The sequence below is a fragment of the Prenolepis imparis genome, unplaced genomic scaffold, assembly GCF_030444845.1.
Source record: "Prenolepis imparis isolate NDT839.2.m4 unplaced genomic scaffold, iyPreImpa1.0 SCAF_9, whole genome shotgun sequence".
NCBI classification, from domain to species: domain Eukaryota; kingdom Metazoa; phylum Arthropoda; class Insecta; order Hymenoptera; family Formicidae; genus Prenolepis; species Prenolepis imparis.
The window spans coordinates 15,185,499-15,208,548 of NW_028141167.1; the positions used below are offsets into that span (position 1 = coordinate 15,185,499).

The 23,050-nt window shown below is 32.1% G+C and overlaps 1 protein-coding gene across 2 annotated transcripts in view; it reads left to right on the top strand.

Moving 5' to 3' along the window:
* Positions 1 to 4,732: 4,732 nt before the first annotated feature.
* Positions 4,733 to 23,050, top strand: part of Bark (C-type lectin domain-containing protein bark beetle) — a 32,552-nt gene continuing 14,234 nt past the window's right edge. For both annotated transcript variants that reach the window (XM_083046137.1, XM_083046138.1), the window contains exons 1-15: positions 4,733 to 5,319; positions 6,840 to 7,689; positions 13,689 to 13,858; positions 13,941 to 14,134; positions 14,264 to 14,438; positions 14,524 to 14,693; positions 15,194 to 15,432; positions 15,538 to 15,787; positions 15,984 to 16,369; positions 16,753 to 17,405; positions 17,542 to 18,007; positions 18,390 to 18,780; positions 19,323 to 19,756; positions 20,948 to 21,193; positions 21,993 to 22,933. In XM_083046137.1, the coding sequence (XP_082902263.1) occupies positions 7,354 to 7,689; positions 13,689 to 13,858; positions 13,941 to 14,134; positions 14,264 to 14,438; positions 14,524 to 14,693; positions 15,194 to 15,432; positions 15,538 to 15,787; positions 15,984 to 16,369; positions 16,753 to 17,405; positions 17,542 to 18,007; positions 18,390 to 18,780; positions 19,323 to 19,756; positions 20,948 to 21,193; positions 21,993 to 22,933 (5,051 nt within the window). In that variant the 5' untranslated portion in view covers positions 4,733 to 5,319; positions 6,840 to 7,353. The remainder of the gene's footprint in view (positions 5,320 to 6,839; positions 7,690 to 13,688; positions 13,859 to 13,940; positions 14,135 to 14,263; positions 14,439 to 14,523; positions 14,694 to 15,193; positions 15,433 to 15,537; positions 15,788 to 15,983; positions 16,370 to 16,752; positions 17,406 to 17,541; positions 18,008 to 18,389; positions 18,781 to 19,322; positions 19,757 to 20,947; positions 21,194 to 21,992; positions 22,934 to 23,050) is intronic.

Genomic DNA, 23,050 nt, shown 5'->3' on the forward strand with positions numbered 1-23,050 from the left:
ATTTTATGACTTTTTTCGGAAACTTTACATCGTTTTGGATGCTCCAAATTATGTTTTTGCATATATTAATAGGCTAAGCATCGTTGAAACATTAGTTGAAAACAAAATCTAAATATCACATTTGATACTACTATTGATATTACTATTATCAAGGAATATTTATAAAAGACTATTTCTAAAATTATGTATAATAATAATTGTATATATGCGTTTGTCGATATAGGGTTGGGATATTTAATGAGATATTGATAAATTTTCAGAGATTGTCGAAGGCACCCTAAAGGATCATATTTTATGGACCCGGAGAAACGCATCGTTGATTTTTATTTTATATCGCTACGGCTTAGAGATGTCATGCAGGAGGGTATCTCAGAGCAGGTGGCTCGAAAAAAATCAGAAATAAAATATTTTAGTCCCCCGATGATGACCTCAGTCTAACTATACGTGCTTTGACTACGGATTACAGTAAGGAGCTTCAATCAACGATATTTGACGTATTCCTTTTACTTACCAAGTCTATTTTCCTTTCTATTGATGTTTTATTTTTTTCTGGCCAGAAAGAAATAAGTCCGAAAAGAAACATCAATAGAAAGGAAAACGAATCGGGTAGTCAAAAGATGACGTCACGTGACATCACGTGCATAGGAGGATGCTTGCTCAGAGCTTTTTGAGGGTTAAATATCCGAACATCCTGTGTTATGTGCTCAAAAGCTTATAATGTTCCGTTATTATATAAACCGACACGATTTCAACGTCAGTAAAGATACAATCAAATACGTCTTTTGATGCACACAGAAGTGATACTTTAACAAACTTTATTAGTAACCTTGAATTAATGATTTCTTTATTTTTTTTAAATGTAATACTGCCAGTCTTAATTCGATTATTTTATTACATTACTTCAGTCGTTATTTTCATACAATCAGATGAAGTACACAATATCTACACTCGGCCAAAAAAAGCGGTATACTTGAAAAGTAGTAAAAAATTGTGAAAGTTCAAGAATTTATAACTCAGCTAATAATTATAATATCGAGGTGTTTATAAAACGAAATAAAGCTTGAAGTCTGTAGTTTGAGAAAATTTTAATGCCGATTATATGGAATGATCAGTTTTGCAATGACAAATGACAGAGTGAGAACTTGCAAAACTGATAAATATAGAAGGTTCACTTTCCTGAATTGCACAGCGTGAATCAGTTGACGTAGCTCAATGGGATAAAAAAGTACGTGAAAATTCAAACTTTTCTCTTTAAAATGCGCTTTGGCGGAACTAGCGATACGATAATTTTTCGCGGAGTTATCTCAATTTGAAAAAATCGGTTTTTTAACGACATAAAGAAGACAAAAAGGAAAAAAAAAGCTACGTCAATTGCGATTAACGCCGTGCAATTCAGGAAAGTGGACCTTCTATTTATCAGTTTTGCAAGTTCTCACTCTGTCATTTGTCATTGCAAAACTGATCATTCCACGTAATCGGTACTAAAATTTTTTCAAACTACAGACTTCAAACTTATTCATTTTCATTTTTTAAACACCTCGATATTATAATTATTAATTGAATTATAAATTTTTGAACTTTTACAATTTTTTACTACTTTTACTACTTTTCAAGTGTATCGCGTTTTTTGGCCGAGTGTATATACCGATTATTATGTAAATTATGTCGATCCTTTTCTCTCCTTTCTCTCTGCGGTCCAGCCGCGCGAGCAATGCAATGGTGTTTATATGTGTACGTATACGGAGATTTTACACCTCTGCTTAAGGCTTTCTCAGGTTGGTAATCCTGAAACCTGTTTCGCATTGTCACCGCATAGGGTCTCTATTATCAGTTTGGAGTTAGAATCCCTATAAAGAGAGTCTAGACAATGCCAAAGCGATTGGTTCTGCCATTTTCAATTAAACTTCCGCTTTTTTTCGTACATTATACAGGGTGTTTCCGGGTTAAATGGCCAAATTTTAAGTTAACTTAAAATATGAATTCAGGACCTCAAAACAAACAAAAATTTTATCTGGAAGTTTGCTCGCAAACGCTTCGTTGAAGAGATATTGACTTTTGAAGTTTAGAACTATATAGGAATGAATAATGTCGAAATATCTCTTTCTGTTTTGAAGATCGAAGATCATTGACAAGCTTGTGTGTAATAACACAACAGTCTTTGCATTGTAAACAAAGCTCCATCCATTCGTACCAAATAATTTTCCAAAGAAATTTCAGACGCACAACAATGTCAATCAGTCACTCGCTCTCTTATTGGTAGGTGTAATAATGCTTGTCTTTGAGCTGGAGATCATCATGTTAACATAATATATTAATGACATAAAGACTACAAAAAAATAATGTTTATTTTCACATAAAATTTAAAATCGTACAAAAATAAACAAGTGTAAATTAATACAAGCAATAATTAATACAGTAGTTCGTATTAATATTTCGAACACCATAAAATTTGAAAAATAATTAATCTATATACTTATATATATATATATATATATATATATATATACAAAAATAAACATATAATTAGATATATTTATATTTGGTTATATATAAACTTTTTCCGAGTTAAAGGCATAAGGATAAGTGTTATTGATGATGAGTAACTGATTAATTGTGATTTTCTTTTCTTATAAATATATAATATATGTACTTATGCCTATTATATACATATGCTATATCGTAGTCATATTCTACATAGCAAATAATAAATAATTGGTAGTAATATTTAATTAAATTAATAATAAAATATGAATTGTGTGAATAAAATATAATTAATATATCGTAGTCATATATTCTACATAGCAAATGATTGGTAGTAATATTTAATTAAATTAACAATAAAATATGAATTATGTGAATAAAATATAATTTAATTTAATTTATAAAATTCGAGATAATTTATATGCAATTAAATTTCTATTTTGTGCTTTAAATAGTAAACAGATAATTTTTTCCATTTATTCTACCGATTCAAATTAATTTAATAGTCCGAATTTCAGTTGAGCTTGTATCAAATATCAAAAATTAAACTGAAAAAAACAATTAATACACTTTTGATTTGGTGGCTTATAAATTTTATATCTATTTTATTTCTGATTGTTTTAATGAAAAAATATGATGTTACATAGCGGTAAACAATTTAAAGGAATTATTTAATCATATTAAACATATACATACCAATATACATCACCATTTAAATGCCTGAGAAATGCAGATCCTGCTCGATTTCTGTCGTCAATTTGCCGACTTAATCGATAATAACAGTTCCTGTACTAAATTTGTAGCCTTCCTCCTTTTTTGTTGATAATAATTTAGATTCTTAGAAAGATCTTTCACACTTGACTGACTAATAATGAATGAGTAGCTAAAAGCCCGTGAAAAAAAATCCATATACATATAATTTAATCTAAATATATTATAATTATATATAATAAAATATATTTCTCTATATATTTTTTCTCTTATATAATTTCTGTTCGTATGTATAGGAAAAATAATAAGAAAAATAATTGAAAAATTATATGGAAGAATAATTTTCGAATTTTTTTTTAAATAGTGTAATTTGAAGAAATTAAACAAAATTGCATATATAATCACATATAAATTTATATTATACAATAATTATATATGGGTATTTTTTTCTCATTTTTTTCAAATTTTATTTTTTTCTAAAAAAAATGCAAAAATTATTCTTCTGATTAGTTTTCAATTATTCTTTTTTTATTTTTCCTTTACATATGGACAAAGATTATACATACGGATAAGAAGAAAAACATACATGAGAGAATATATTTTGTATATAATTATGTATATTGTTATTGGATTATATTTGGACTTTTTTTTTAGGGAATACTACAAAAAGACATTGAAAAGTCTGAATTTTTTAACCAAATTTTCAACGTTTTTTTTAGATATCTTCATAATTTTACATCAATATCTTTTTACAAAAAAAAGGAAAAGTTAAACAATTAAAAAATTAAAAGAACGTAAATTAGGTAATCTTAGAGTATATTATCTTTTAATTATTATCTTTCCAAAGTTTTATAATAAATTCCACCCGATCTCATTTCCGAGATATTAATTTGTCCGACCGAAATATTTTGATGAATCATGCCAATGGATTTCTTGCTCGTTTTCCGAAAAAATAAAAACTGAAAATTCCTTTTTCATAGATTCTCCCATAGATTTATGGATATCATATCTCTTGATAAATGGTGATGCGATGTTATGAACACATATATATGTATAAGATGCTCTAGAATCATCAGCTGTCCTTTTAATCACAGCTTCTTTAAGTTAATCTTAAAAGTAACTTTTCGTAATAAAAACGTACAAGAAGAATATCATTTACTGCGTCTATATAATTTTTAATATTTTATACCTAAAAATTCTAAGCTTCCCAATTTATAAAAATTCCGCTAATGTAAAATTTTTTAATGAAGAGAAAAAATACAAGCTTCTCATTTATTTTCTATTCCGAAATTGAAGTCTTCTATATATCTTCAATTGTTAAAACGTGTTAAAAATTACAAAGATGTTTCAAGAATTAACTAAGTCCAAGATTGAAGTAATTACAGCAAAAGAAAAAAAAAAACACGAAAATATTTCTGGAACACCCAGTATAGTCGGGAGGGACTCACCTGTTTCACAAGCTGCGTGACGTATGTACGTGCTCGGGTGCATCACGTGACTCATTCTATAGCTCGATTCGTAGTAGGTGTAGCGTCAGCGCGCTACCAGCGACAGTGAGTGTACCATGGTGATCGCGGTTTAGTGATCGTAGTACTTTAGTACGGGACGGCGACAAATTGCGCAAGGGAACGATCGTGACAGGGAACTCGTGTACGTACGCACGAAGTGGCAAAACCGCGCCCACAATTCGGATAGAGCGTCTGGATACAAGCGAGTGCCGGTTTTTTTTTTGCCGATCGCATCGCGTCGCTGCTTCTTCCACCGAGAAGGCTCAACAGATCCTTGATACGATCCGTCGATCGGCGTCGTTTGCTGTTTGGTGATCTACGAGGGAGGGGAGGGGGGATTTATGAGCGACGTGGGATTATCGCGTTAACCTTAGGCAATTCGATTTTTGAATCAATCTTGACGAATCAGAAGTCACTCGCTTTTAGGTGAGGAGACGCGTACCTGACGGCTGCTCCGAGAAACGGCCGTTTGCGATATTCATTTGTGATGAAAAACGAGAGGGATTCGGAGCGCGAATAACGGCGGTGTTACGCTTCCAGTTCGTTGTTCGTTTGTTTTCTCGCGCATGAAAAAGTTACCGCTAGAATTCGAATTCCGCTTAGGGTGATCGTGAATAATGTAAGTGTTGCGGAAGATGATTTCCATTTCTTATTCCTTGTTTTACTGCATCGCGTTATGTCGCGATTCACACGATGCGTTCACACACATATGAAGAACGTGAAGTGATTAACGGATATATAATATATATATAAAGGGAGGAAGAGAAAGAGAAGGGTTATAATTGTAAGGTCTTTTAGGCCAGGTTGAAAAAGAGGAAGTTATGAGATTCTTTATAAAAAATTCGGGTACGCTTCTTTCAAAAGCGTTTTGTGTCTTAGGGCTAGAAAGAATAAAAATTTATTTTTGTATATATATATATATATATATATATATATACACATACAATTATATAAGTGAGCAGTGGATGATGAAAACACTCGCGAGAATTTAAAAGCAACCAACGTTATCAGGAAGAATGTTTTTTTGCATTTAAAATTCAAAGAATAAGATTCATTATAATCTGCGATTCTTTGCGCGAGATGTGAAAAATAACAAACAGAATAAGGCTCTGCACACAATAGAGAAAATATTAAGAATAGGAATAAGTATTATAGGCTTTTTGTACAAGCAGGGAATGGAAAATATCCATCACATTAGAAGCAGGGAATAATATACATTGCTATCTGCTAATATCTATCTGCTTCTATTAATAAATATTTTCTATTCTCTATTTCAATTGCCTGTATTTTTGTATTGTGCAATAGACTTAATGTTTAATACAAATATAAATATAAGTGATAGCCCTAAGAGCCGAACGCGGATGTTGATGCGATTAAGGCCTATCACTTATATTTATATTTGTATTTAATACGGAAGAGCCTTAATAGTAATTCTTATTGTTAATGTTTAATATTTATTCCTGTTCCTAATATTTTCTCTATTGTGTGCAGGCCTTAACGTGCAGAATAATAATAAATTATTAAAGTAATTCTGAATAAAATCGTCAAATTTGTAACAATAATTTTTTCATTTATTTTGTTCTCAAATTTTTCATGAATACAAAGATGAGAAATCTAGGCAATAAGTAATTAAAGGAAAAATTTGGAGTTCCAAAGATAAAAATAGATAATAAAATCTTAGTTTTATATTTTAAATTAAATTTTATAAAATGTGAAATTTAGATTTTTCAAAATGTTAAATGTCAAAATGAAGAAGTTATTTAAAAAATGAGATTGAATTGAACTAGCACTATAAGAAAAAATTACTTTAAATCTATTATATATATTAGATTAAGGATTAATTTAGAATTATTACTTGAAAGATTTCTTCAATTTTTCTGTTTATCATAATAATAAAAGATAGCATGGGTGATAAAATAGCTTATTAAATCAATTTTTAATTTTTAATTTTAAAATAGCTTATTAAATCAATTTTTAATTATCTATTTTTCATAAGTTTTTTCTCTTTTCTTTTTTTATAAGTTTCTTCTCTTTTCCTTCTTTTTCACAAGTCATCTTTTTTTAAAAATTTAATTTGTTATGCTGAACCAATTGTTTTGAGAAACCAACATTTTTACAGTTTACTAATTGTCTTTTTAGAGAGAATCTATCGGATATTGTACACAGTTTTATTCATCACGAAGATACGAACGAGCATCAAACGTTCCTTTATATAGATAATGTGCCCTCGAAGCTCGTGTCTAAGTTTATACTCAGTGTGAAAGTATAACATATTACACGGTAATGATGTCTAACGCATATGGATTGGCGAATGACACATCAAGGATTAGCCGACGATAAGAGTGCATGATTCTTTACGCGAAGCAAAAACTTCATCGACATGAGTGCCTGTCATGGATCGTTCTACTGTGTATACGTGTTCGTATAATAACGCTCAATTGGAATATGTGTTCATTCATATGTGTAATTATATCGAGAAATCGCATAAAATATTATAATGATGTCAATTTCATCCAAATGCTAAACGTTTGAGAGTTTTCCGCTCGCTGATAGTGAACAAAGGAACAATAAAGAGTGAGATTTCGTCTCTTTGGTAAATTCTATTCAGTGACATATAATATACCGATGATTCGAACCACTTGACGACAAAAGTATGCGCCGAAAAATGCACTGGTTATGCATTTTGTTGCCGATTCTGGCTGTTATAACCGGAGTCCGGTTAGACGACAGATATGAACAAACGTCGATCTATTACACGGAACCGACTGCGTTGGTGAACAATAGCGTGATTAGTAACGGCGGTCTATATGAATTGCACGGTGGTCGCGTTGTTCGGGGTGAAAGGATACTGTCGATATCGAAGAGTCCTTATTTGCTGCGCGAGGATCTGTTCATCGAAAGAGATGGCAAGCTCATCATAGAACCTGGAGTAGAAATTCGCTTTGCTCCGATGATTGGCATCACCGTCCGCGGTATCATAAGTTCAAAGGTTAGTATCAGGCTGTTCCTTCCTGATGAAATAAGCAGAAATGTTCATGAAACGTTGGAATCAAACAAAAAGTCTACGCGGTTCAAACCCAAAAACTTGCAATTCTAATAATATTCGTGTGCACTGCGAAAGCCTCAAATATCAAATTCAAAGGTAATGATCAAAACTAAAGTTAAAGAAAGAAAAAGATAGAGAGTACACTTTCCAGGAGAAAGTAGGATGAATGATGGCATTCTCGAGACGAAAATAAAAGTGATTGCCTGTCAAGATTTTTTTAACTTTTACTTGTATGTCACTAATGTCTTGACATCCCAGACAGCACAGTTTTAAAAACGTATTAAAAATGTACATATTGGACGTTTTGTACGTATTTATAACATCCATATTAGAGCCTTCGACATCTTTAGGACATTTTAGAAATGTCCAGTGTTACTTTTCTGGACAATCGAAACATGTCCATTTTAAGGATTAAACGAACTAAAATTGGACCTGCTTCGAACATTGAACGTATATTTTATAGTAGATAGGTGTAGGTATATATGTAAATTTATATGTTTAGAGTTTAGAGTACTGAATATACCTATTTTAGTACACATACAGCATCAAAAAATTGCAGAAATCTTGCAAACATGCAAAAGAAACAAGAAAAAAAATTGTTGAAACTGTGTAAGTTCATTTTGTTTATCCGTAATACTTAGATATTCGCGTATTATATAATCTTAATATTCAATATTTGCAAGCTTTATATATAATTCTCATAACAAATCTTAAATACGGGAAAGTTACTTAAATACGCCTCGTGCGTCACATAGCGGTAAATAAAAGAACTAATGATTAATGAATACTGTTTTTATAATATTTTTGGAATGTTACAGCAATATTTCGTTTAAAATATTACAGTTACATGTTCTTATAATGTCTCTCCAATATTACGTTGCAACTTGTAAGATTATAATATTGCTGCAATGTAAATGAAATGTTCTGTGCTGTACATAAAATGAATGTTTTTAAAACGTCTAAATGTAATATACTTTGAACGTCTAATAATGGATATTCTTAAAACATTCATATTATATCCATGGACATTTGTACTAAATAAAAACCAAAACTGGACGTCCATTGGATATTCTGTGCTGTCTGGGATATAAGCAATACGATATTTATTAATCGACAGCAAATAATGGAGATCAATATTCGACATTAAGATGACATTCTTTTCAAAAGTCATTCTTGCGTCTATTTAAACAAAATTTGAAGATACTTTTAGAATATAAATAAAATATATATTTAAATTTATCCTAAATATAAATAAAATAAACTAAGATTTTAGTAAGGCTATCAATGTGAAATATATATTTAAATTTCAGCTAATCAAAATGTGAAAGGCTTTTAATGTGAAATATTTAAATTTCAACCTGTTGAAATTTCTCAATGTGTTTGAAATATATATTTAAATTTCAACGGGTTGAAATTAAACGGGATACCTTACTAAAGAAAGAGACAGATGCGGATAGTAATCAGTCATTTTCAAAGAATAATTAATTTTTCATTGAAACTGATTAGTTGTGCACAAGGCATACATTTTTTTTGGTAAACCTCCAAGTAATTAAATTAATTACTTACAGTTGATTTTATTTTTAATAAATTCCTCTGTTCCCTCTTAAAGAAGCGTAGGCAAAAAAGTCTCGATTCAGCGACTTTGTCCCAATATTTTTTTCAATTGTATCTACCTACAAGTTTTATTAAACATAATTTATAATAAAATATCATAAAACCGAAACATGTACATACACAAAGTTAAACTTTTATAGACTTTAGATAGTATATACATTTATATAAAGTTTTAAACATTCAATTAAAAGACAATCCAAAAAAAGAACGATATAATATATGTTATAGAAATTCAATGACTTTTATTGCATACACACCTATAGGATATATCAATATGCAATCATGAGTAATTATAATTATTATCCACGTACATTGATAATTATTAATAATTATTAATTAGACAGCATTCTTATAGAATTACAAAGAATATCGAAGTGTGAAGAGTAAGTGTGCATTTAACGTTGAATGAACATGACTCATCGTAGCGTAACTGTACACGTGTTATTATATAGGAAAGAGAGATCGAATTAAAGATAAACTGTGTTCTCAGAAAACTTTATGAATTGCAATTCCAGCAAAATTTCGATACTGTGATTTGACATTAAAAAAATTCTCATGGCGTGCTTGTTATTAATAATAATCCGCTACATCTAGACTGGCTAAAAGCTTGATTACATATAATCATTTTCCTTAAGAATCGATAGCATCGTTGACACCCTTATAACTGATAACGAGATAACGAGATTGAAGTCATGTCATGTTGCGTTATCAGCAAAGTTTTAAAAATACACGTAGTTTTATAGATACATGTAGAGGTCGATAGAGCGCAGAGTATAAAAAGGAATGTGAGTCATAATTATATTATAGATATATTTCCTTTTGTTTCATATAATTATTTAAATATAAGATTTAAAGTTTAAATTTAATGTTTGTTTTTTAGTTTCTGTTTTTTTATATATATAAACTGTGTAATAATCAATTATCCTAATAATAATTAATTATTATTAATCAATCTATATATAACATAAATATATCAAACAATAAATTTTTATTTATTAATATGACAAAAAATTTTATTAATGTGACAAAAACTATATAAATATTAGATGAATATTTTTCTCTTCTTTCTTCTACTTTTACCTTTGTCTGAAAATAATATACTAACCTCGTGCGCGCTTTTTAAATACGCATACTTTTATTTGTATAAATGAATCCTTTCCCATATATGTGTAGTAATTTTATATTTATCGTTCTCTTGTTTTCAATTCATTCTTCCAGTATATGATCGTCATAATTGCCGAATGATTGGATGCATGTTGTGGATTAATGTTGACTTATATCGCCAGCGAGCGAGTTTCATCCAAGTAGTTTCTATTACGAGCTTTTATGATTTAGTGAAAATAATAAATAATTGTTCAAATCAAAACATCGACAGTAATTGATAGTAATCGAATCTTATTAGGATAGATACAACCGAACACTAAAGAGTAATGTCAATTGATGACATGATCGTAAACAATTTTTTTTCTTGGGATATTTCCATTAAGATTTAATTTAAAATATTTCATATTTAAACTATTCTTCGAAATATTGTATATTGAAATTATTTTATAAAATCAAGTCAAATTGATAGAAAAAAATAAACAAGCTACACACAGCACATACTCGTATGTATATTATAGCACACGTTTAAAAAATTTCAAGGTCAACTTTGATTTTTTAAATGAAACTTTCTTAAGTGTTTTATGTAAATAGATTCTTCGTAATATTCTATCTAAAAAATTATAATATAAGGGTAAGATAACCAAAAATTGAATGACGATTTACGAGACATTTTATAGCTTAATGTATCTAACATATTTTGATATAAAATACAAAATATCTCATAAAATATTTAATTTTTAAATAATCTTACTTTAATATTTTTATGCATAAAATAATTAGACAAATCAAATGGTGTAAAGAAAAGTTGTTTTTAAAAAAAGTTTGCAGTTTGCAATATTTGCAGCTACATACTTTTCTTTCGTTTAATTTTTGGCTATTTTACCCTAATAATTTTTTTTATGCAGAATGTTACAAGAAATCTATTTATATAAAACACTTAAGGTAATTTAAAAAACCGAAAAGTATTTAGAAAACCGAAATTGTCCTTGAAATTTTTTAAATGTCTTCACTTATTAAAAAAAATTTATTTATACACTATATACTAACCTTCTCGAAGTAATACAACTTTTGTATATAACTTCTTATATAAGAAAAAAATAATATATAAGAAAAGATAAAAAAAATTAAACACATTTATTGAACTGAATTACATGAAGCACGATGTATTTTATTTCAAACTTTTTTTAGTGTGTATTATACAATACATATATGTATATATATATATATTTTTTTTTAGTTTGTAATTTTAATCGCCAAAAAAATAGTAAACAGCATATTAATATCACTTATTGCAGAATATAGTTTTTTTGTTTATTTTAATAATAAAAACTAAAAGAAGAGTTTTGAAAAGGCATCGTGTATTTTAGTTTTCAATAAATGTAACCATGAATGAATGCAAAGCTATGGGTGTGTAACACAGGAAAGGGATCCCTTCGTATGAAGAGCGGAGAATGCCGGATTAAGCGGAAACGCTACGAACACGCGAGTATCGTCGCGTTTATTGTTGTATTATTGGTGTATATATAAAATAGTATTTTCATAGCGTGTTTGTCTACGTATTAATGCGTGCTACAGGTATTATTAGGTATTATTTTGTTGCTATTTTAATTGCAAGATGCACTATGTAACAATTTAAACAGGAGATAGCACACGCAATCAATTATTCTACTCTACACAGAGAGATAAGCACATCGTACTGTATAATAAAAAGTTTATTAAAATGCTTGAAATTAAAAAAAAAAAAATTATATTAAGATATCTTAAATATGCAAATGTTGAGATTAAGGAAAATGGGAAAAAACATGGAAAATAGATAAATCATCAATAAATGATCACTAGAGCTTCAAAATAAATAATTTTTATCAACTAAAAATAACAATTTATAAAAATATTTTAATCAAAAAGAAAAAAAATTAAAACATTAAATATATCTAAATTGCAATATAATATCTATCTAATCTATCATAAAAAAATCATTAAAAATGTAAACAATCAATATACATTCCACTATAATATTATATATGCATATATTCTGAAAAGTTTAATAAAAAAAAAGATAAAACAAAATATAAAAAACATTAAATTAAAAATAGAAAAATAAAAAATTAATACAAATGAAAAAGAATAAAAATTTTAATTAAAAAATTTGGCGCTACTAAATTAAACAATATGCTAAAATTAACATATTCTTTAATACATTTACATTAATGTAACTAAATTATAAATATCAATATTTCTAAATTAAATTTATATATATATATCTATAGAAAATAAATTAAAATATTTTTAGCACATTTAGTTGAATGTAGTAATCACGAGTCGTACTCGTGTTTTTCGGTTTTGATATGTAATCTGTAGCATGAATAATCTCTCACTCGTTATTCTTGCAAGGCAAAGATGAGAGTTAAAGGAAGGAACAAGCAGTTGTTCTAATCCCTGTAAATGGATACTTCTTAGCCGCACATTTCCGCCGGTGTCGGGAAGGCTAGTTTGCAGAAAGCAACTAATCGAATGATTAAGAACAGCCTGCAGACCGCACCACTCACTATCTCGGTCGATTCAGCACTGTGTTTCTTCATGCTTTTAAATGCTTCAAGAGTACGTTCCACTTGCCGGTCGCATCATCGTCTGTCTTTATCTAACTTTTGGCGAACAGCGAGACTAAGATGATTCTACCAATACTGTGCAAAGTGTCAAGTGGAACGTGCCTCATGTGATGCGTTTCAGGTCAGCGGTTCTTGCCCTCGCACGATTAAACTTATGACCTCACATAATCCTCTTAAAAGCTCAACAGAGTGCCAAGACCTTCGACATCGCTCTTGGCACGAATCAAACAGCGTAGCTGGAATTCTTCATATGTAAAAATTGTATAAGAGGCGTAAAAATGTGCGGCTTTTACAAAAAAAAGAAAACAGAAAGTTAAATTGAGCGAAAGAAAGAATTTCTCATTTGGGAGAAAAAATGATCTTCAAATATTATTGAATTTCCTTTCCTCTCTTTTTTTTCTAATGTATTGCATACGTAACATAAGGCTGCAACTAAATACACTAAATGTGAAATAGAAAAAATTGAATTTTTTTGTTATAGTTGCGCTGATTCTATCTTTCTCCGAGAGGCTTTTGTTTTTGCGCGACTGTAAATTATAATAATGATAAAGGAATAGGAGAGATTTTATTCATCTTTTTGTAACGATTATAAATATAGTATTTATTTTATGTTAAAAGGGTGAAACACACGCGCCGATTCTCTTGACCGCGGCTGAAGTGGAAACGCAAGTTCCAGCTCTTCAAACATCACCCCTGATACGTCTTGTCGACGGTCCGAATCCGTTAGCAGGTAGACTGCAACTTTTTCATCGAGGTAGCTGGCGTTCCGTTTGCACGAATTCGCGAAAGTATGTATTAAAAAAAAACGTAATTGACAACAATGAAGATGATCCCGATATAGATATTTTATATAGAAAAATTTTATCACAGTTGGACTCGTGCAGATTTAGAGACAGCTTGCCGGCAGCTCGGTTATCAGGGCGGACAGTGGTGGTCCTGGATCGATAGACAATGGCCCTCCAAACCGCGCCTTCTTTACGAAGAACCAGATTGTCGTGGTACCGAGTCTTCGTTGATGAACTGCGAACGTTGGTCAGAGAGACAATTGGGCGCCGGTGTTTGCGGTAAGTTGGAAATTTTTTACAGAATATTAATTTGGTGAAGATTACATGATGTGTTTTTTTTCAGTTGTTAAATAAGATGATAGAGTTTGCCATATGAACTCATTAGTAAAAGTTGATATTCAATTTTAGATTATCATCCAGACTTGGGTATTTCTTGCCTGTCTCATCACGATGGTATGACCAAGGCGATTAAGCATTGGCGAGGGATACGATTCGAGGATGCGTTGTATGACAAAGCACTCATCCAAGAGAATACACTTTATGTGCGTCACTCGAAATCTATTTTACGGAACACAGTAATTGAGTGAGTATTTTCAAGCCAAATATCGACGGACGCAATATACAAAATATATAAATACGAATGATCAAATATTTAATCCGATAAATAGATACGCTGGGACTGGAAGAGAATACAATCTAACGTCGGCAATTCACGTGGAAGGAGTACCACCGATAATGGAATCGATTTCTATTCTTCATTCTGCCTACACAGGTATCAATGTTACCTCACCAGATGCACCAGTCGTGATAAACAACTGTACCATGCAATATAATAGAGGTAAAAAACATTACTCTGCTTTATTATTTATATATTATATCTTGTATTTAATAATAAATTGAAAAAGTTCTGATATATAAATACAAACTTAGATATAAAAAGGCTAATGAGAGCCAGGATCAGATATTAGGCGCAACAAAATTGTTTTTAAATATCTCTTTAATTATTTTGAAAGTTTCGGTCTCTTTTTCGGACCATCTTCTCATTAGATTGATTAAGAAATTAAGTCACTAAGATCAGGACATACAAGCCATCTGAATTTTCTTAGTCAACCTGCTGAAGCTCATTCAAAGAAAGGATTAAAGGTTGAAATAATTAAAAAGGAATTTTGTTGCGTTTTGGCTCTTGTATTAGTCTTTTCATATCTGAGTTTATATCTTGTATATATGTATATATATAAAAGATACAAACAGAAATAGAATATATGTATGTATATATATTCTATTTCTCTAGAAACATCATATATTGAGTAATGTTGTTTTGTACACTTATTGTTATAGGTTACGGGATTTATGTAAATAGTTCATCCGGTATGACGAATATCAATGATTGTATGATACTTGAAAATGGAGCGGATGGAATAAAGTATGTGCACTCAGACGAACGACCGGACGATAAGTTGGATCGTACCGACGTATTTGATCTGTGCACCTTCCCTATGACGACTAGTCAAACCTTTCCTGTCACTATATCCATGGAACAGAATAAATATGCACCTTACGTAAAACGATGTCCACAAGTAAGCAATTATATACTTAATCGCTATCAGTAAAAATAGCGTTGTGTTTTCGTATGGAATCTCAATGATGAAGTGATAATGTTAAACATTATTAATATTATTCAGCATATCTTCACAATGCCGGGCCATGTTCTGACGCTGCATTTTTTGCAAATGCGAACCGATAGAAACGACAGCGCCATTGTGGAAGTGTACGATGGTATACGTGGAATGGAAAAACTCTTGGCTAGAGTTAAGGTCAGAAATGGAACATTACCGCAAAGTGTGACTTCGACGAGTCAGAATCTCTTCATAAACTTTGTAGTTGAATCTCGGACGGACGCTATCGTGTTCGTGCGATTGTCGTCAGGTTATAGTAAGTCAAGGGAGTTTACGCAAAATCTTACAAGAAAACCTCGCAAACCTGGAAATTTTTATTTTGACTTCTTTCAAAAATTAAAATAAAATTTTTTAAATTTTATCAAAATCAAAATTTTCAGATTTGCGAGAGATAACAAATCTTCTTCTCAAATTACATTGATATTTAAGGTTTTCGTTTCTTTTTTTCGCAGAAAAAACGTATGATCTCAATGTAACTGGCAGTACGATAGCGGGCAACAATGGCCGTGGTATCGTCGTAGAAAAACTTAGATCCGCCTTATACATTCATGAGACTTCAGTATCGAATAATGAACACGTGGCTGGTGTTCACGTATTAGGTGGTGCAATGGATGTCAACATCACCGACAGTCGTATTTCATTTAATCAAGGAGACGGCGTTAATATCACCGTTACGGGTGGCAATCGTAATGTGTCACATAGCAGTATATCGTCCAATAATGGTTTCGGTTTTGCGCTATGGTTGAACGACAGCTCCGCTACCGAATATGTGCATTTCAATCAGTCGACTGTGATCGAATATTCGCAGATATTTCGTAACAAGGATATTGGTGTTCTGGTAAGTGTAGAAGGTGTCCAATTGGACATATTGTGTATTGGTTAATTAAATACAGGACTTTCTGATTGGTCAATCGCGTATTAGGCATCAGTCGAGTGGTTGTATCCAATCGCATTATGTCCATTTAAGCTTCTCCCATGCAGAATATCTATGAATGTTTTGTACAATTATATATGCGAGTAAAGAGTTCAATGAGTAAAGAGACAAACAGCTGTTATTTTAATACAAATTATTCAATAAATCTAGCAATTTACTTATTTTTCGACATAATTTCTTGCTATAATTATACATTTGTCCTTTCGCGCTACTAGATTTGACTTTTTACGATTTTGTGTATCTTGATACTTGCGATAAATAAACATTGACACTTTTTTGGTCAACAGATCGGCAATTCAACCGGCAACTCCTACGTAAATATAACAGGCAATTGGTTTAACACTAGCCTTGAGACAGCGCTACAAGTGGAATCCAGTTGGAGGAAAGATAATGGTTTAATGAGGCTTCAGATCGGACACAACTCGTTCATAAGAAATGCGAAATTGGGGATTAAGCTAAGTCCAGCGCTCAATCTTGACGCTACTATAGAGTACAATCACTTTAGAGATCAAGCGAGCGGCGGGATTCTGATAAAAAATCCTATCTATGAGGAATTTAATGTTTTGCCTGCGAAGATTGTGATTCGACATAACGAGTTTTATAACAATCGGGGCACCTTTGTAGTTAACGTCGGTTTATCGCCTTACAGTGATGTGCAAAACGTTCTATTTACGAGGAACTTCTTGCGCGATAATCAAGTCAGGGAACTATTTGACAATGGCAACATATTGAATGTCAAATTGATACCACGTTCAAGAGTAGCCGCTGTTATTGTCGTATCTTCAAGCAATGTTGAAGTTTTCCGTAACATTTTGCACAATCCCGAATCGCGTTACGAGATCGGTTCTCACTTGGAAGATCAAAGCAAAGTTATCAATTGCACCTATAACTGGTTGGGATCCGGGGAGGAGAAGAAAATATTTGATCGATTATTCCACAGGTACGTTACCTTCTAAATCTTACTTTATTCCCAATAACCTTAACCTTAATATGTTATCAAGATTATGGTTAATAGGAGTGAGTCTCCTAATATGCATATTTACCTAAGATATAATTGTAATTTTTTATTTTATCAGGAAAGACAGATATAATCTCGCTAAAATTGAATACCTGCCTTACTTGCTGCACAGCAGTAACCCCAGCGCAAACACTATAATTCCAAATCCGACATTTGTCGCGCAATTTATTACATCTGGCACGAATCTAGTCGGTGGCGAGGTTGACGGCCACGAGGAATTAAGGGCCGGGGAATACATTGTCGAGCGTGACATCAATGTAAGACCAGGCGGGAAATTAATATTGCAACCGGGTGTCACCTTACGCTTTCCACCGTCCATCGGAATAATGGTGGCCGGCAAATTTGACGCGCGCGGCAGGAAACCCAGTGACATCTTATTTACTTTGAAGGAAGAGCTTCCTGTAGAACCCCCAGATAACGAAACTCTCGCCGTGGAAGAAGGTATAAATCAAATTGACAAGGTGGAGTCCGTAATACCAGTAAGACTTCTCGGTGGCAGAACGAATCTCGAAGGAAGATTACAGGTAATGCTTGAACTATATTTTTAACACATACATATACATATAAGGTCTCCCATTAAAAAAATAAGCTTAAATAATTAAGAAACGTCGCGTTTTAGAAAACAATGTTCCGAACAAAAGTTGTTTGATTTTGAGGAGAAAAGAAATTGATAATTTTGAATTTTAACTAAGGTCAGTTTTCAAAGTCATTTGAAGGTCAACCTAATTTCGTTAAGAAAAAATGTTTTTTAATTATTTAAGTTTATTTTTTTTAATGGGACATTGTGCATTAAAATAGATATATTAACAAACATTTATTAAATCTTTATAAATATTGAGAAAAATGAAAATAAATTTGGAAAAAAAACGTCAGCTATGTAATTATCTTTTTTTTGTTTTGTAAAAGGTAAAAATTGGAAATAAATGGGGAACTGTTTGCAACTATGGATGGACGATTTTGGATGCGGCGCTTGTCTGTCATCAATTAGGCTTTATTTTGGATTTTGAGAATTGGTTTATGGAGCGATCAGAGATACCGAACGCGGGAATTAATGAGGATATACTTCTTAGCAATGTTCGATGCACTGAAGATGACAACGATATAACAAAATGTCGGGCGGAGAAAGAGCAAGATTTTGAAAATTCGTGTACTCATTCGAATGATGTCGGTGTTAGGTGCTTGGATGTGGCATGGGCGGGTCTGAGATTAGGTCCGTTGGCTCAAAGATGTGATTTGCAATACGTGACAATTGAAAAGGCAGGCTTGCTGGATTATAAAACAAATTCATTTAAGCCAGGTAAATTTACATAAAATAATCTATAACTTTTGTTAATAATAATTAAAAAATTAAATCAAATTTTATATGTACATACACTCGATCAAAAAAAAGCGGTACACTTGAAAAGTAGTAAAAAATTGTAAAACTTCAAATATTTATAACTCAGCTAATAATTTAACATAACTGCCATTGCATATTAGATTCGCCATTTTAAAATTTAATTTTAAATATCTAATTAAATATTCGAATTCAATATTATAAAAAATATAAAATGGTCAAAATAAATTTGTCGGTTTATTTTGATTAAAAAATAATAAAACATCTTTGAAGACACATTTGTTTTCACATTGAATATTCTGTATTTCTGTAAGGAATCTTCAAAGAACCTATTGGTTCGTTGAAAAAAGTAATTGTATATGATCAATACTCAAGGTCAATACAAAATGAGGCAATATAATTGATTATACTTTATTGTTTCTTTCAGTTTGTAAAAGTGATGCTAAAACACTCTGTAAATATATGTGTGTATTGTATAACTGATATATATATTTTTTTAATAGCTTTGCAAATTGATTTTGCTCGGCATTCGTTGGACGGTGTCAAGCTCATTAACAATCTGCAAGATGGCTTGGGAGTTTTGTATTCCGACATATATTCAGCGGACGCCGTAAATATTGTAACAAACAGCGATTTTTCCCAAAATGGAGGGAGTGGTATCAGTTTCAAGCAATTGGGGATGCGAATAATCAACTCGCGAATCGAGAGCAACAAAGTTGCGGGAATAAGGCACAATCCCGCACTCTCGGCGATTCAGCAGAGAGAATTTGCGGGATGGTTCTTACGCGTTCCGGACAGCACAATCGACTCGCCGTACGATCCTGTAATCTTACCGGAAACGGATGAGAATATTGAACTCGCTAACGGAGAAACCAAATACGTTATAACGACTAAAGTAACTGCTCGCGAACCCATTCGTCGTACCATAAATATTAAAGTAAGTTCCTTTTTTTTTATATATATACATAAAATACTAGACATTTTGCGTACAAATATACAGGGTGTCCCATTTTAATCTCCCCAGGCAAACATCTCGAAAAATATGGAAGATACGGAAAAATGTTTCAGACAAAAGTTATAGGACTTGAAGGGGGACAGATGATGAAAGTATGGACTTGACCTTGAGTGACCTATTGAAGGTCAGGTAAAGGTCATTGATGTTTTCTTAAATGGAACCTCCTATTTTTTTATTGCATATTCTTGTAGCCCTTGTCGAGACGTTTTCAAAACACTACCTATTGATGTCTCTTACGCAAGCCGTTCCCAAGATACGACGCTTCAAAGTTGACATATCATCGGCATTCGCATTATCCAATGTACACCGCGGGGAAGTTGTTCAGTCAAATTTGTACATCAAGTGGCCCTAAAAAGGGCAGACTTTGTGTGTGTATGTGTGTGTGGGTATGTGTGTGCTTTTTTAGTAAAACTTTTCTCTAATTATTTTTCTTCTGGTTATTTTAATGTAAGGGAAAGGATAAGAAAATGGTAGAGAAAGAGAGATAAAAGTTTTACTAAAGAAGCACACACTCTCTTTCTCTACCATTTTCTTGTCTTTTCCCTTACATTAAAATAACCAGAAGAAAAATAATTAGAGAAAAATTTTACTAAAGAAGCACATACTCACACACACATACATACATACACACACAAAGTCTGCCCTTTTTAGGGCCACTTGATGTACATATTTGACTGAACAACCTCCCCGCGGTGTACATTGGATAATGCGAATGCCGATGATATGTCAACTTTGAAGCGTCGTATCTTGGGAACAGCTTGCGTAAGAGACATCAATAGGTAGTGTTTTAAAAACGTCTCGACAAGGGCTACAAGAATATGCAATAAAAAATAGGGGGTTCCATTTAAGAAAACATCGATGACCTTTACCTGACCTTCAATAGGACACTCAAAGTCAAGTCCATACTTTCATCATCTGTCCCCCTTCAAGTCCTACAACTTTTGCCTGAAACATTTTTCCATATCTTCCATATTTTGCGAGATGTTTACCTGGGGAGATTAAAATGGGACACCCTGTATATATATATATATATATATATATATATATATATATATATATGTATATATTATATATACATATATAATATATGATAATTTTTTCTTCAATTTATAGTGCACTCCTGGCTACGTCATCGGTATCCAATTGCTAAATCCAATAGAGAATCGAAGCACAGAACAAATCATACTGTATGATTCGCAGCATCTTAACAATAATCAGATGAGTTGGTATGTAAAACGGGATCTAAGCGTTTTTCCCGTCTCATCCAGCTCATATGTAGCAATTTTAGAGTACCAAAGTGGTGAGAATGCTCTTGGTGGAGCTGTCATGGCTATCACATCGATCTTATCTCCAGCACAGGTATATGTTTTAACTTTAAGGCTCCTAGCTCTTCACCGACCATGTTGGAATTGTGACGTCAGAGGCGAGAAAACACACGCTAAAAATTTTTAAGTGCCATTTTTAAATGAAAAGATATTTCGATGAAACACCACTTTAGATGGCTTTAGCACACTATTAAAGTACCTCGAACACTATCGCCTTTTTCTTTTATAATTAATCAACAGCTGTAAAATGACTGTAATATGAGGCCCAGTCTGTCTAGTCTTTGCACATGCGCAGTCATTCCGCATGACAAAGTTTGACGATCATTTTACGGTTGTTGATTGACTATCAAGGGAAAAGAGAATAGTTTTCGAGGTATTTTAAAAGTGTGCTAAAGTTATCTGAAGTAGTGTTTCATCGAAATATCTTTTCATTTAAAAATGACATCTAAGGCCGGGTCTACATTGGTCGTAGAATCATAGATCGTAAGAAAATTGATCCAATCACGGTCGATTATTCTCCACACATTCAACTGTGATTGGATCAATTTTCTTACGATCTACGATTCTACGACCAATGTAGAACGGTCCTAAGAATTTTCAGCATGTGCCTTAATTCTCGCCTCTGACGTCACAATCTAACATGGCCGCGGCGAGGACCCAAGAGCCTTAAGGATGTGAATTATTTTATTAATGATTACATTTATAGGAATATTAATATATTGATATATTAATATATTAATATATTAATATATTAATATATGTATACATTTATTAATTTTTACACAGTTATAATAATAATAATAATAATGATAATAATAATATTACATTTCTAGAATATACGCAATAAAATAGTGAGCGGTCCCATTCCTTCGTTGATCATCGCAAAAACGAAAATCAAGAGCAATCAGAAAGGCTTACTCGCATTCTACTACAATCGATATTTGAACGAAATTGGAGATTACTTTCTCCGAAAAGCGAACGAAACTATACAATTGATCGGATGCGAAATATCGCACAATCGCGAAGAGGCCATATACGTGTATTCACCTCACTGGAATATCTTCCAGTCCAATCTGTCCGAGATTTCGATCCACATAAATGATAGTTTGATCACGGACAACGGTAAAGCGATATATCAGTTCAGTCGTGACGCAAGGCACTCCAACAATCTCTTTCACTGGATAATGCAGGACACCACCGTCGAGAGAAATCGCGGCGGTGGATTCGAGGTGTTGTTGCCGGATGTTTGGCAGTATAACGAAAACTTTACTCATTCCTTGTACTTCGGTAATAACACCTGGCGCAACAACGAACAGTTTGGTTTTGTAGTGGACGGTCATTTCGCCCATCTGAACATATCCCACAATCATTTCGACAGCAATCGCTGTAAGACCGGCCTGATATCCGTGCGCGGGATGGAAAAGAAAATCCGAATCAACAATAATCATATCGAGAGTAATAGCGGCGTTTATATGGTCGAATTTCGCGCGGACAGTCAATCTGAGATTCTTGGCAACGTTGACGCGCGTTTCTACTACAACGAGATTAAACGAAATACGTACGACTACATCGGGATGGGACCACGACAGATATTCGACGATCCCAGCTATGTCGTCGGTTTTCACGGTATACAAAAGGTATTGGTTAACAGAAATCTTTTCGGTGAGAATTCGCTGGATTACGAATTACTGGCGGGTATCAGGACGGCGATAATTAATAATGAAGTGAATGTCTTGGAAAATTGGTGGGGCACTGCTGACGATGCTATCATCAGGTAATTTCGTGTAATTGGATCCACCAATGAGTTTTATCTATATGCGAGTTTTATTTCGATTCAAAATTCAGTACTTAGATTAGGTTGATCTTCAAATAATCTTGAAAAATTTTGTAC